The 14830-nt window shown below is 41.2% G+C and overlaps 1 protein-coding gene across 1 annotated transcript; it reads right to left on the minus strand.

The window, feature by feature from the left end:
* Window positions 1-1420: 1420 nt before the first annotated feature.
* Window positions 1421-13353, minus strand: LOC306980155 (ninjurin-1-like). Its single transcript, XM_079579412.1, has 3 exons — window positions 13139-13353; window positions 10262-10499; window positions 1421-2289 (listed from the first exon to the last, which is right to left on the minus strand). The coding sequence occupies exons 1-3, from the start codon at window positions 13193-13195 to the stop codon at window positions 2147-2149; spliced, it is 438 nt and encodes a 145-aa protein (XP_079435538.1). The 5' UTR covers window positions 13196-13353; the 3' UTR covers window positions 1421-2146.
* Window positions 13354-14830: the final 1477 nt, after the last annotated feature.

Here is a 14830-nt window from a genome sequence, read left to right on the forward strand (position 1 = left end):
TCTCTCTCTCTCTCTCTCTCTCTATATATATATATATATATATATATATATATATATACTCTTCCTCCTCACCCTCCGCGGGCGCCCTCTTTTTCCTCCAAGCTCGGGTCCTCTACCAGAGGCCTGGGAGCTTGAGGGTTCTGCGCAGTATCTTTGCTGTTCCTAGAACTGCACTTTTCTGGACCGAGATGTCTGATGTATTTCCTGGGATCTGCTGGAGCCACTCCTCCAGTTTGGGGGTCACTGCCCCGAGTGCCCCAACGACCACAGGCACCACTGATGCCTTCACCCTCCAGGTTTTCTCCAGCTCTTCTCTGAGCCCCTGGTATTTCTCTAGTGTCTCGTGTTCAACATCAGGAAAAAGGAACACAAGTGAAAAATGCAGTTTTAGGAACAGCAAAGATACTGCGCAGAACCCTCAAGCTCCCAGGCCTCTGGTAGAGGAGGAAAAAGAGACCGCCCGCGGAGGGTGAGGAAGAGTTATGCCTATATATAAATAAAATTATTACAAAAAAATAAAAAATACAGGGTGCATACACTAAAATGTCCACAAAAAATGTCCACTACTTTTCGTGATATTTCCAGCAGAGCAGACCCTCCGATTATCCTTAGAAGGTCAAAGTTTACAGTAAAAACACACAAAAAGATATGGCAAACCTTGTCAGGTTAAAACAGGAAAGCAAAATAAATAGTTATAACTGTCATATGCTCTTGAAATATGCTTTTTTTTCATATGCTTTTAACAAATAATGTTTCATTTTTAATAAATGTAATTTTACTATTATGTTGTAATGTAATTGGTGCATCTAAAATGCATCAAACTACAGGAAATTACAGATGTTCGGTTCAAAATGTTCTGAGGGAGAAGCCCCTCCCCAACCCTGAGTGCTAAAAAAGCAACGTTCACATCATTGATGTAGGTGGTTTTGTTAGTTTTAACAATAGCAGCGCTGCTCCACTAGTGTCTTCATCTCATATACGAACTCGTGGCAGTATTCAGGTTTCGAGCGGCAAAAAAAAAAAAATACATTGGAGCACACTATAATTATTTTGTCGCTTTAGGGGCTCCGTAGTATTGGCCCTCCAATTTATTGTGTATAAATGCCTTATGTTGAGATGTCCAAGCATTTATAATTGTTTTTCTAATAAAGAGAGTAATGCCTAATAACTACACATGCTTTATTTGTCTTTTAATTTACCCCCCCAAAAAAAAAAAGAACTCAAACGTATTACAGTTTATTCAGTGCCATATTAAAATGACAAGATCTTTGGTCATAGAAATAAGATATGTCTGGATTTATGCAATAATTACATACAAAATGGAACAAATTGCTAACTTTTTGGATAGAAATAGCTACAAATGAGTTATGTTGTATCTTGAAACTCTGGCCAATTATTTGTTGAGTCCAAATAACCAAATAACGTATAAAATAACAAGAGCAAAAACATGGCCAAATAAATTGAAATACAATTAAAAAATAAACATTTGAGTGATGAGTCATGACCATAATCTGGACATGTTGTTATGACTTTCATAAAATAAAAAAAAAGTTCTTCTAACGATGTGATGAGGCAGGCACACAAATATAAAAGTCTTACAATATGTATATTAAAAAGAAAAGAAAAACACTAACATTGACAATACACATAGTACGAATTGCATAGAATAAAAACATACAGTGTGAGGTCCACTTTATAAATGAAGAGGTTTAAAATGTAAAGAGAATGCACTGGTCCAAAGTCACTTTTGGATGTAACCAGCTTAAATAAAGCATATTTTATAACACTGTAACACTCAATTACAAGTTATTATGGTCATAGTTTGTACATAAAACATTTACAAATTTTATTGTTGACCATTATGACAGGTCCGTGTCTTTGAAATATGAAGAAGGCATTTAGTTTCAGTGACTTGAGGTATTAAAGCAAATGCAGGAATGTACTGTATTACCATCTTGCATATAAATACTTTTAACTCAATAGAATATAAAAACACGACATCTTCTTGGTCTTTTCACTAGTGGAGTTGTTATTGAAAGCAGCAGCATGCTTTCACATGCTTAGGAAGGCTGTTGTTATGGACAAGACTGTTGTCCGTAGCACAATTGGTCCAAAGTCCAACAGACAAATGATGAATAAAATAATGTTATCCACTTTTTGGTGGCTGCTGCACACCAAACGCAGTGATGAACACATTGACGACAACTACAATAAAAACCAGGGCAGTAGTCACATTTTCCAAGATGTTCAGTCTATAGTGCATGTTTGCATCGTTGAGGTTCCACTTCACTGAAAGCACAAGAATAAATCATTTAGAGGTTAGATTGCCTTTCTCTCCACAAGAGGCCACTATACAACCCCACACACAATGGTACAGCATTACATTCAAATGATTATTTCATGATACTTCTTTCCTTCAACATCACAAGTGTCACATTTTACAAAGTAAAGGCATAAAGTGGAAAAAAAAAAAGTAAAAAGACTTGCACAGGTTGATGTGAGTTCTATCTGATGTGGTTATAAAAAAGAAAAGGAAAAGGTGTTAAAGTTTTCTGTACTGTAGCTGGATACAGGTTATTTTATAGGCAAATGGCAGAGATGGTTTGGACTTGTGCAGAGGAGGGAATATAAATACCGACTCCAAAGCCTAGAGAGATTTCACATTAACCTGAAATTGGTGAGAGGAAGTTCATACAGATTAATGTTTACTTCAAAGTTGTTTAGCTTTATTATGCAGCACACTTCCTCATATTTTCTTTTTAATAACTCCAACATTTCCAGCAACAGTATTTTTTAAATGGAACATCAAGTTCCACAAAGAGAATCTGACTTGTTGATAAAAATAATAGTGTCTATTTTGTACACGCCCTTATAAGAAGTATTTAAATTGGAACCAGCTGAGATCTGAGCCAACTGGCAAGTGTTTCTTCCTGTTAAAGCTTTCTGAATGCATCCGTCGATCACAGCAGTGTTCTCTGTTCACAAAAGATAGCAGAAGATAACTGAGTGTTGGAGCAGGGGAGGAGACTATCTTCTTTGAAAGCAGAACTATTGTAAAAGAAAGATCTTCTGATCTGCTACCAAAAGCGAAACACCACATCGCTTACGGCAAATCCAAATTTACTCAATCCTATGACAGTGATGATCGAGACCTTTCGTATTTGTAAAATGGGAATTGATGTCATTTTTACAAGAAAACGTAGCACATTACCACATTCACCAATGACTAACTGACTAGTTGCAGTAACATTAAAAAAGGACAAGCCATACATTGCTCACTTGCATCCACTTCCTCCGCTTCTCCTCCCTCCGAACATAAACTCACCCCACTCACACTCCACAGCCTTTCCTCCTTCTCTCCACTGGCTCCCTCTGACACCCCCAAACCCCTCTCAACCATGAAACTCTCCAACTGCCAGCTTGACCCAATTCCATCTCCCCTCCTCAAAACCTGCATACCCACTCTCATCCCACTCATCACCAGCATCATCAACACTTCCCTTATCTCTGGATCTGTCCCATCCCCGCTCAAACTCTCCCGTTACTTTCAAAAATTCTGGAACGCGGGACTTCCGGTGAGGCACGAGGCAAGATGGCGGCGATGCGCTGAGCTCCGAGCGAAACCCCGTACTATTTTGATATATTTTCAAAACCCAATAACTTTTTTAATTGACCTAATGTGCGCCCTGAGTTGTCTAACAATGACAACAAGAAGAGAACAAGGTTTGGGGAAAAAACAAGAGGCGAGCAGCAGCAAAGGTTCCATTCGCCCCTCAGCCCTTGAGCTAACGGAGGAGCTAGCTGCGCTAATCAAGACAACCTTGGCTGACGAGATGACGACTTTTCACGAGAATGCCAGTAAACTGATCAAAGATTCTATTAAGGAGTCTCTTGCCCCCATCGAGAAGACGCTGACCGAAAACAGTAATATTCTGCGGTCACTGAACGAGCAGATGGACACTCATGCTAAAAAGTTCACTACGGTCTTCAGCAAAGTGGATAGCATTCAAGCTAACCTCAGAAAAAACGAGACCGATACTGCGCGCTGCTGGGAGGAGATAGCAAAACTGCGTGAGGACTTGACTGAGCAAGAAGACCGAGCCAGAAGAAACAATGTGCGGCTGGTAAACTTACCAACTGGAGCAGAGGGTGACGACCCGCGCGGGTATATTCGGAAGATGCTCCCCACCTGGATTCCGTCTCTCCGCGGGTCTCATGTGGAAATCGACAGAGCACATCGGATCTACTCAAACAACGCTTCGAAAACCCAGACCATGATATTCCGTCTTCTGCGTTACGCTGACCGACAGGCTATACTTGAGGGAGCAAGAAAATCCAAACCGAGTCTCCCAGATGGCACTCCGCTGTGGTTTTACGCAGATTACAGCACCGCGACAAGTAAGAAACGGCGAGGATACAACAATGTTCGAGCCAGACTTCGGAAGAAAGGCATTGAAGCGTTCCTGGTCTATCCAGCAACCCTGAAGGTGAAATACAAGGGCAAGAGGATGTCGTTTGAAACGCCAGGGCAAGCCGAGGAAGCTCTGGCCACAGCACTGCGGGAGGACGGAGAAGGCGAGGGTTTGGAGGAACAACTTGTTGACTCTGATTCTGGGTGAAATGATCTACGGTCAAGAAGCAGGTTTGGAGTTGATTTTACGCACAAACATTGGACTATTTCTGTTTTGGTATTTCTCTGTTGAAAGAGGGCTCTATGAAGAGGGCTCAGTTCTTTGACATTTTATTTTACGGGCAGGAGCAAAGTTGTAATTTTTAGTTGCGAATGACCAGATCGTGGTACTAAGTTTAAAAATGTCCAGATCACTTAAATTATCACTTAGGTTATCTGATATACAGACTGGTTCGAATTTGTAAGGGCTCTTTATTTACTTCAATTATTATTATTATTTATTTATATTTTACCTGTGTTAAAGTTTAGATAAACAATGTTGTTGCAGCATTATGGCGCTGCGGTTGTGTTAAGATACTAGTTGGGGATTCTGTTTAATGTAAACAAGGAGGGGTCGGGATCGGAGGCTGGCGTGTGACGTTGCCAAGTGACGCTCACGGATGCAACAAGAGGGTGATCGTGATAGGGGAAGGGAGGAAGGGGGAGAGGGGGGGCAGAGGGACGGGGTGGGGGAGGGGGCTGCCACCACCAGTAATGAGGGTAATACTCTTAAATGTATTGATGCTGTTAAACCGAAATGTTTCAAAATTATGTCTTTTAATGTTAAAGGCTTAAACTCTCCCTATAAAAGATCCAAGGTTTTAGATTTTCTCAACAGAAAGAAAGTAGATATAGCAATGTTTCAGGAAACTCATTTGAGGCCCAATGATGTGGTTAGAATGCAGAATAGATTGTACAAGCCAGTTGCATGGTCATCAGATGGCACGCGTACTAAAGGAGTCATGATAATTATGAGACGAAATTTGAATTTGTTAATTGAGAAGACCGGCTCAGACGAATTAGGTAGAATGTCATATTGTTGTGTGTCCGCTCAGGGTAAAAAGATTGCACTTATTAGCTTGTATGCACCAAATACTTTTGAAAGTGACTTTTTCCCTTCAATAACAAAACGATTACTGACACTCTCTGGCTACCAATTGTATATCGGGTCGGATATGAATGCCCAAGCAAACATGAACCTTGATAAGACAGCTTCAGTATTCTCCAACTCTCAAGATGCTGCCTCAAAGGCACTCAATCGTTTTTTGACAGACTTAAACATAAAGGACGTATGGAGAATACATAACCCATCAGCAAAGGATTATACCTTTTATTCAGCGAGGCATAAAACATTTTCCCGTATTGACTATATTATGGTGTCTTCTAGTCTTCTCCCGGCAATTAGTGCTATTGACATTCTACCGAAGTACATATCGGATCACAACCCAATAATATCAACCTTTAACTACACTATGGTTAAGAACAGGAATAGCAGGTGGAGATTTAATACTACCCTTTTAAAGTGCGAAGAATTTTTGAAACAAATGCGGGCCCAATTAACAGAATTTATTGCTCTAAATATGGACACTATTGTAGACAAGACGCTAATATGGGCATCGGTTAAGGGATGTATTCGTAACATATCAATACAGTTTAGCTCAAATCTTCACAGAAACAGATTACAAAAGATTTCAGATTTGGAAAATGAATGTAAGATCTTGGAAAAGGACCTTAAAAAAGTTTATAATGCACCCAAAGCAAATACCCTTAAATCTAAGCAGGCAGAGTTAAATGACCTACTGAGAAATAGAGTTGAGTATATGATGCAGGTGACGAGATCTAAATATTATTCGGAAAGTAGTAAGCCAAGTCATCTTCTGGCTCTAACTTTAAAACAACAGGAGGCCAAGAGTGCAATTTCAGCCATTAGATGTAATCAAAAAGGGTTGCTAACCTCAACTGAGGATATAAATAAAACTTTTAAAGAATATTTTAAAAAGTTGTATACTAGTGGCGGAAAACCGTCAGAGAATGATCTAGATGATTTTTTTACAGGCCTTAATCTTCCAACTTTAACAACAATTGAGGCTGAAAATCTTGATAAACCAATAACGCTGGAGGAGCTGTTAAAGGCAGTTAAAAATACCAAAACTGGCCGTACACCAGGAATCGATGGGATTCCAGTTGAACTGTACTTAAAACTCTGGGATCTTCTTGGCCCAATTTGGCTTGAAGCAATAAATCATGCTATTGATAGTGGTTCATTCCATCGTGACCTCAACACTGCTCTAATAACTGTTATTCCGAAACCAGGGAAAGATCACCTTGAGTGTGCAAATTATCGACCGATTTCATTGATTAATGCTGACTTAAAAATATTCTCTAAAGTTTTGGCCAACAGGATGGAACAAGTAATTGGAAAAATTATTAATCCCGATCAAACTGGCTTTATGAAAGGCCGATTTCCTTCTGATAATGTTCGGCGCCTGCTTCATATACTCGGCTCATCACATAAAATCCCCCCAGCCTCCGGGCTGTTATTTTTGGATGCTGAAAAGGCGTTTGATCGCCTAGAATGGACATATTTGTGGAGGGTACTAAAAGAATTTAAATTTGGGGATAAATTTATTGGCATGATACAGACACTGTACTCAAATCCATCAGCGAGGATATGTACAGGAGGGGTTTTTTCTGAATTATTTCAAATTGAAAGAGGGAGTAGGCAAGGCGATCCTTTATCGCCTTTGGTATTCAATTTGTCTATTGAACCATTGGCACAATTAATTCGGGACTGTCCACAAGTATCTCCTATCACTATTGGTTCATCTTCACACTCTGTGTCGCTTTATGCCGACGACACATTGATTTACATGGCTGATGTGCAACATTCTCTTCCCGTTGTGTTGGAGAAGCTTAAATATTTTGGTCATCTCTCGGGCTACAAGGTTAATTATTCCAAATCAGCATTAATGTTAGTAAATATTGATAAAGAAGAGGTAATTCTTCCTTCAGAAGTAACGATAGTTACAGAGACTACTTACTTGGGTATTCGGGTCACATCTAATGTAACACTGACCGCAAAAAATAGCTACCTGTCTGTCCTAAAGAAAATTGAAGAGGACATTAGTCGGTGGACGCACTTGCCAGCTTCGGTCCCAGCCCGAATAGCAACTGTTAAAATGAACATATTACCTAGAATAAATTTTGTGAGTTCCATGATTCCTCTGCCGCCCCCTACTGGGTTTTGGCAAAAACTCGACTGTTTGCTTCGTAAATATATTTGGAATGGCAAGCGCCCTGCTATTAAGTGGTCAGTGTTACAGAGGAAACGGTCTAATGGTGGATGTGCGTGTCCCAATTTTAAACTCTATCACTGGGCTTTCGTGCTGAGGAGTTTGTCCTATTGGTTAAATGATAACAAAAAATCAGCATGGAAGTCCATTGAAAGTAATCTTATTGAGCCACTGCAGCTGAGAGACTTTCTTTTTGTAGGATTGCCTACTAAAAAATGTAATCTGCGGTACGGTCCAATTCTGTCATATATGTTGGTGGTATTTAGAGCAGTGGAAAGATATCTTAAGCACAAGCAAAAGTGGCATAAATTATCACCATTGTGGTACAACAGTAATTTTATCTCAGGGGGAAAACCATTTACAAACAAAGAGTGGAATAACAAAGGTATTAGAGTATTGCAAGACATTAATGGGGAAGAATCTATTCTTAGTTTTCAAGATTTGGTATCAAATTACGACATTGATAAACACTCCTTATTTTTCTATTTCAGAATAAGATCTGCCTGTAAAGCCTATGGAGTTCCCTGGGGATCAGAGCTAAGCGATCACCCCATTTCTGAATTGTTACGGAATGCCCCTAAAAGGATAGTGTCCTATATCTACGATCAACTATTGAATCAAAATGTGGTGCCCTCAGTGGGAATGAAAGCTTGGGAACAAGAAATTTCAAATGACACTTTTAATCCTGACTGGGAGTTAATTTGGCAGAATATCGGGAAAGCCTCAAAAAACTCTAATCACCAATATATACATTTGAAATATTGCCATAGAGCATACCTAACCCCAGTTGTGAGGCATAGAATGGGGACGGCACCTGATCCTTACTGCTCATTTTGTCTCCCAGGGACCATAGGCTCCTTCATCCATGTTGTGTGGGAATGTCCAGGAGTTCAGGAGCTCTGGGGTAAAGTTGTGAGCTGCCTCAGTACACTAATAGAGGTTGCTCTACCAATGGAGCCCACAATACATCTTTTGAATGATAACTCAAGTATAAGGCTAACGGGAAGAACGTGTAAAATCTGGCTTGCAGGCCTCACAGCAGCCAAAAAGATCATAGCGCAAAGGTGGAAAAGTAATGATGTGTCATTCACTCACTGGCTTCACTGTTTTAGAGACATTGCTTATATGGAACTGTCCTCGGCAAGGATCAACAATGCATCATCCAACACAATTGACTTATGGACACAATTAATTGAAAATCTTAAAGTACTCTTTTGACATATTGTATATTGTAACAACATCACTGTACATGAATATTCGGTGGGTGGCAGGGGGGTGGGATGGGAGGTCTGTGGGGTGGGAGGGAGGTCTGGGGGGTGGGAGGGAGGTCTGGGGGGTGGGAGGGAGGTCTGGGGGGTGGTGAGGGAGGTGGGGTGGGGGATTTATTGATAAAAAAGAGGAACTGAATTTTATTGTACTCTGAAATTTGTTTAAACTGTATGTTCTTCTCAATAAAAATTTAATGATAAAAAAAAAAAAATTCTGGAACGCGCAGTCATCACCCAACTCCACCAACATCTCCACTCCTCTCAGCTCTTCGAAATATTTCAATCCGGATTCCGTTCATACCACAGCACAGAAACAGCACTTCTCAAAGTCACAAATGACCTCCTTGCCGCAGACTCTGGTTCCATATCCATCCTCCTCTCCCCGACCTCTCTCGACACAATAGACCATACTGTCCTCCTCCACCGTCTGAAATCAATTGGCATCTCCGGCACAGCACTCCTCACGGTGTCCCCCAAGGTTCCGTGCTCGGCCCCCTCCTCTTCACCATCTACATGCTTCTTCATCATTATGGACTCCGCCCTCTCATACAAAACACACATCAACAACATCACTGAAACATCCTTCTTCCGCCCGCCTCCGCCCCTCCCTTACCCAGTCTACAGCTGAAATCCTCATCCACGCATACATCACTTCCAGACTCGACTACTGCAATAGCCTCCTCTACGGAAATCCCACCACTCACCTCCTCACCCACACCCGGTCCAGAGAACACATCACCCCCGTCCTCCAACAGCTCCAGTGGCTCCATGTTCAATACCGCATTCAGTACAAGCTCCTCCTCCTCACCTACAAGTCCCTCCATAACCTGGCCCCGCCCTACCTCACCGAGCAACAGCACCAACCCACCTGCTGCCTCCGCTCAGCCGACTCCAACCGCCTCACTCCCATCACCCGCACAAACCGCCGGACCTTGGGAGACCGAGCCTTCGCCATCGCCATCGCCGCTCCCACTCTCTGGAACTCACTCCCACAGCCCATCAGAAACTCTGACTCACTACCAACCTTCAAATCAGTACTCAAAACCCACCTGTTCAAACTAGCTTTTTCCTAAACACCCTATTTTGTTTTGTTTTATTCCACATGTAAAGCGTCTTTGAGTGTCCAAAAAAGCGCTATACAAGTTTGATGTATTATTATTATTATTATTATTATTATTATTATTATTAAGTGAGCAAAAATACTTAACACCAAAGTATTTGCGCCCAAACCATGAGGTACTAGTACTCACCTATGAAGATGAGCAGTATGCCCACCAGTATCTGCAGTATGAGGGAGATGCTGATGAGGACTATAAGAATTGTATAAAAGGAGGAGTCCGGCCCTTGTTCCAGAACGGCTTTGAGCTGTGAAGCATTGGCCATTAGCAGAGCCACGTCCAGCATGCTCTCCGCTGCACTCTTCTTATTGGCGTAGTGGTTCATGTTGAGAGGGCTCTGTAGCTTCCTCCCATGGCCCCGCAGAGGCACCTGTGCAACAAATAACACTGGAAAGTTGTGTAAACAGTACACAACTTTACATGTCATACTGTATGTACAGTATAAGAGATTAGGTTTCTGACTTATTTCTAAACCATGATTCCGTTTACACAGGGCACATTTTGAAGACTAATATGGTCGAATGAACAGGTTTGTGGAGCACTAAAACATATTAAGACCAGATGTGGGATAGTATCTTGTTTGCAGGGTGTTGGGGCTACACGTCATTTAATAGCTTAAATAATGGCAGCTTCTGTGATTGAAATTGCAATTTCAAAACATTACGAGTAATTTTTTCAGCTCTACCCCAGATCAATAAATGATATTAGTCAGCAAGTGAACATTAGATACATTAGTAGACCCTAAAAATGTCAAGTTTAATGAGAACAGAAAAAGTGCTACCCCCACCGGATAGTATAGCTAAAATTGTGTTATGGGGAAATCTCAGTCTGCTTAAGATATTAAGAAGAGGAAATGTGAATCTCATATTTATTTTGAAAATCTATGTCTTCCATTCATTTCCTTTGGCAAAGTATATTTATAAAAACACCCCTGTGTGGGAGTGATTTGTACTGTTGTTTTTAATACTCAGACCGTCTGGGTCTTTCGGTGTAGAGTTTCCATGTTCTTCATGAGTCTGGGTGGGTTTCCTGCTGGTGCTCTAGTTTCCCCAACCACCTAAAATATGTACAATTTGTAGGCTAAAACCTTCAGATAAGTCCTGACCACATCTATCTCAAGGGTCACGGGGCCCCTAACGGCTTACCCTAACGGATGTCACCACTGGTTACAGGATGTGTCAAAAGCATAGCACAATATATATATATATATATATATATATATATATATATGTGTGTGTGTGTGTTTACAAGTTAATAGTGGAAGTGAAAACAAATGACCTGTGAAAAACAGGAAGAGGCAAGTCTTCAGAGGTCACTCTTTTCTCTTCTGTTGTACACTCTTTGCCAAGCCATTTCCTATCCTCTAGGTCACAGCTAAATCATATGCATAAGTGGAAACTGCTCCACCCAAATTCTCTGGGTAAAAATGAATCAGCATCTATATTGTGAAAGTACAACACTCAAGTCTATTTTTAAAACAAAAGCGGTAGTGCTTACAACAGTATTTTATTTTGCATTCTTTCTTTTTAATTATGAATGTTTTTGAGTTCTTTAGCCTAAAGAAATGAATGCTCCTGAGCTCCACCACATGAAAAGCAGCCTGTAGCATCTGTACCACATTTTGACCAATACTTTGGGAGTTTAACAGGCATTCCATAATGAAGCAATATTTATTTTATTCAAAGGGGATGTGAAGATGATTATTTTCCACAGTGAAACTACTCAGGGTAAACACAGGCCCCTGGGCTATTGAGTATTGCGCTGTAACTACTGGCACCAGTCACATGAGACCATCCCACTGCTGCTACCTGCTGCACCTGGGACTTCTCATGTGCTGCAGTTACAGTTTGATTTGATGTGTGTTTGGACGGCCCAACAATGACACCCTTGTGCCCAGGTTGGCAAATTCTCTAGTGCAGGGCTAACTCTGCACTCTGCCACAACTCAAAGGAGGGGGGAAATAAATCTCTAAATAGCTTCTTTACCAACAGTGACTAAAGTATTTTAAAATAGTAACTTGTCCTATCCCCTCCTGGAACTGCCACCTTAACGTGGTGGAGGGGTTTGAGCACCCGAATGATCCTGGGAGCTCTGTTGTCGGGGGCTTCGTGCCCCTGGTAGGGTCTCCCATGGCAAACAGGTCCTAGGTGACGGGTCAGACCAGAGCGGTTCAGAAGCCCCTTATGAGAGACCGTCAGGCCCGGGTAGAACCATGAGGCCGTCCTTCTGCGGACCCACCACCTGCAGGAGGAGCCATAAAGGGCTGGTGCAGTGTGATTCCCATGACCCGGCAACGGACAAGTGGAAGAAAAATGGATGGATGGAACTTGTCCTATATCAGAAATAGACTAATATTTGTTACTGGTTTGTGGTCTCCGGGGCAGCACTTAGATGGTTTTATCCCACGGCCAATAAGGGATTATGGCCTGGAATTTAAAGAATTTCACAGCATAAACAATGAAGGAGTTGGGTTAATCCACAAGAAAACTATTTTGAATGGAAAGTATGCATAGAGAAGATTTCTTTTATTGAGTGTTTAAGGTCAGGTGTGAGGATAACTTATAAGACAGCCTCGATTGTGTCAAAAGTTAATAACAAAGTCATTAATTAGGCTATTTTTTTTACTCTGCACTTGAAATGCCAGTGTTCACGTCCCATTTGTATTCTTTCATGCCCTCTCGTCCACATGGGTCGGTCGGTATCGCCTGTGATTATGTGAAGTCTGAGCGCATCCCCCACAAAACGCGCAGGGACAGAGGGGAAAAAACTGTCCAGTTACTATTTAACCCGGAAAACCTTACAAAACGTATCCCAAATAGGTCATTATTTAAAACCCTTTACGTCAACGTCAAAGTCAATATGAGCTTCTTCAGTTCTTATGTTAAAGATTCTGGTTCATCTGAGAATAACGGGGGGAGAAATCCAGAAATCCGAAGATATGTGAAGAGTTTACGGTCACTGCCCTTGTCATCAGTTGGTTATTATGGGCTTAACAAAGAAGTCCATTACCTCAGCGTCACCGGCCGGATCAGCATCACCGTTCATTTCCATGCGCTCACTGGCCATCTCGGTTCGCTAAAGAATGGTTTTGCACGACGGTAATAGTCCAAACATGAAGTCCTCAAAGCCTGGCAGCTCTCGGTGGTCCGGGGCGGTGGGCATAGGCAGGCAGGCGGGCTCTGTGTGTATATGAGCGCCGGTTGTGACGACGACCTCCCTCCCTCCTCCCTCCAAAGTCCAAACACATGGGGGCGGCTGTCTGTCATGGGGAAAACCGGGGTGGAAGTAGGTCATTTGAAAGGCAAGACAGGATATTCCACAGGTAAATTATTCACCTACGTAACCAGTGATTAAATAAAAACATAAAACATTGCCTGTTCGATTGACTTTGCTGTAAATGTTGCGGTTCTAGTCCGTGGCAGAACACAAGCGTGGTTCAATGGCTCTTTACTGACCCTTAGTGGTTGTATTGAAGAACTGCACCGAAGACATCTGGTAAAGGCATTGTGTCATAGACAGATAACTTTCTCTCATGCGTAATGCACTAAATATTGAACACATTAAAGACATTAAGTCCGCATGTGACTGTAATAGTATTTTGTTCATGTGTGTGTTCACCTGTGTTGTAGTGGTTACAGAGCCAGAGTAAACCATACAGACACTAATAAACCTTTCAGGCCTATTGTAAACGAATCAACACTCACCCTGACTGGTTCCTATTATATCCTGGTCTCCCTGGGGAACAGGTTCTTTTGCCAATGACAAGTTTAGTCTAATGCCCTAAACTGTTGTAAAATTGTCATTCCTGTGGGGACATAGCAAGGGGGAAAGTAAAGTTAAGGTTATGTATTCATCCTTTCAAAAAGTTATAGCTTGCTGTTTACCAGACAAGCTCAGGATAATACTTTTGCTCCCATTAATAGCTGTGTCTGCTGCTCCATCAGTAAATTATGCAGCAACAGGGGGCAGTAACGGAAGACATTTCATGACAAATTTGATCATGGTCTTGATTTGTTGTATGTTTTATATTTTGTATGTTCTTGTCTTGTTTTTTTATGGGACTGCGGATGGAAATTAGCCTTGAGCTAAATCCGGCATATTTACAGCACTAGTTGTCTGTTCATTAATATGCACTGTCCCATTCAAATAAATTAATAAATGAAAATGAAATGATATGATTTAATGAAGTATCTGATATTATATGGTGAACACAAAGAAGGTATGTTAACATATTAAAATGCCGTCTTTTTATTTCTATTTCTAAAAAGAAATGACACAAAATAAAATACAGTAACTACTCCATTAATGGGGGTAACGGGGTATTTTATGCACTGCCAAAGCAATGATCTTCAAGTGTTAGGGTGAGTAGTGTTATGGATGCCTTTTCAGGCCAGGAATGCAAACGATATTTGATTATAATGATGTATTTGTAACTGATAGCATAGCGTTAGTATGTGTTAGAGGATAACATTAAATCGCCCACTCTCAGCCACTGAATGTTTGTGTATCAGTATGACGCTCTGAGCGGGTATTTATCCCTTTTCTGTGGAACCATAGACAGACTTGAATGGTAGGACTAGCACAGTGTCTCGAGTTCATGTCTCGGGGTCCCGCACTGATGGTAAATACATTTCTCCTGTATAAGACATCCAGATTGCTGCCTGTTTTTCATCTATCCTCTCAAACACCATTGTTAATTCT

This window comes from Gobius niger, assembly GCF_951799975.1.
Source record: "Gobius niger genome assembly, chromosome: 20".
In the NCBI taxonomy this organism is placed as follows: Eukaryota; Metazoa; Chordata; class Actinopteri; order Gobiiformes; family Gobiidae; genus Gobius; species Gobius niger.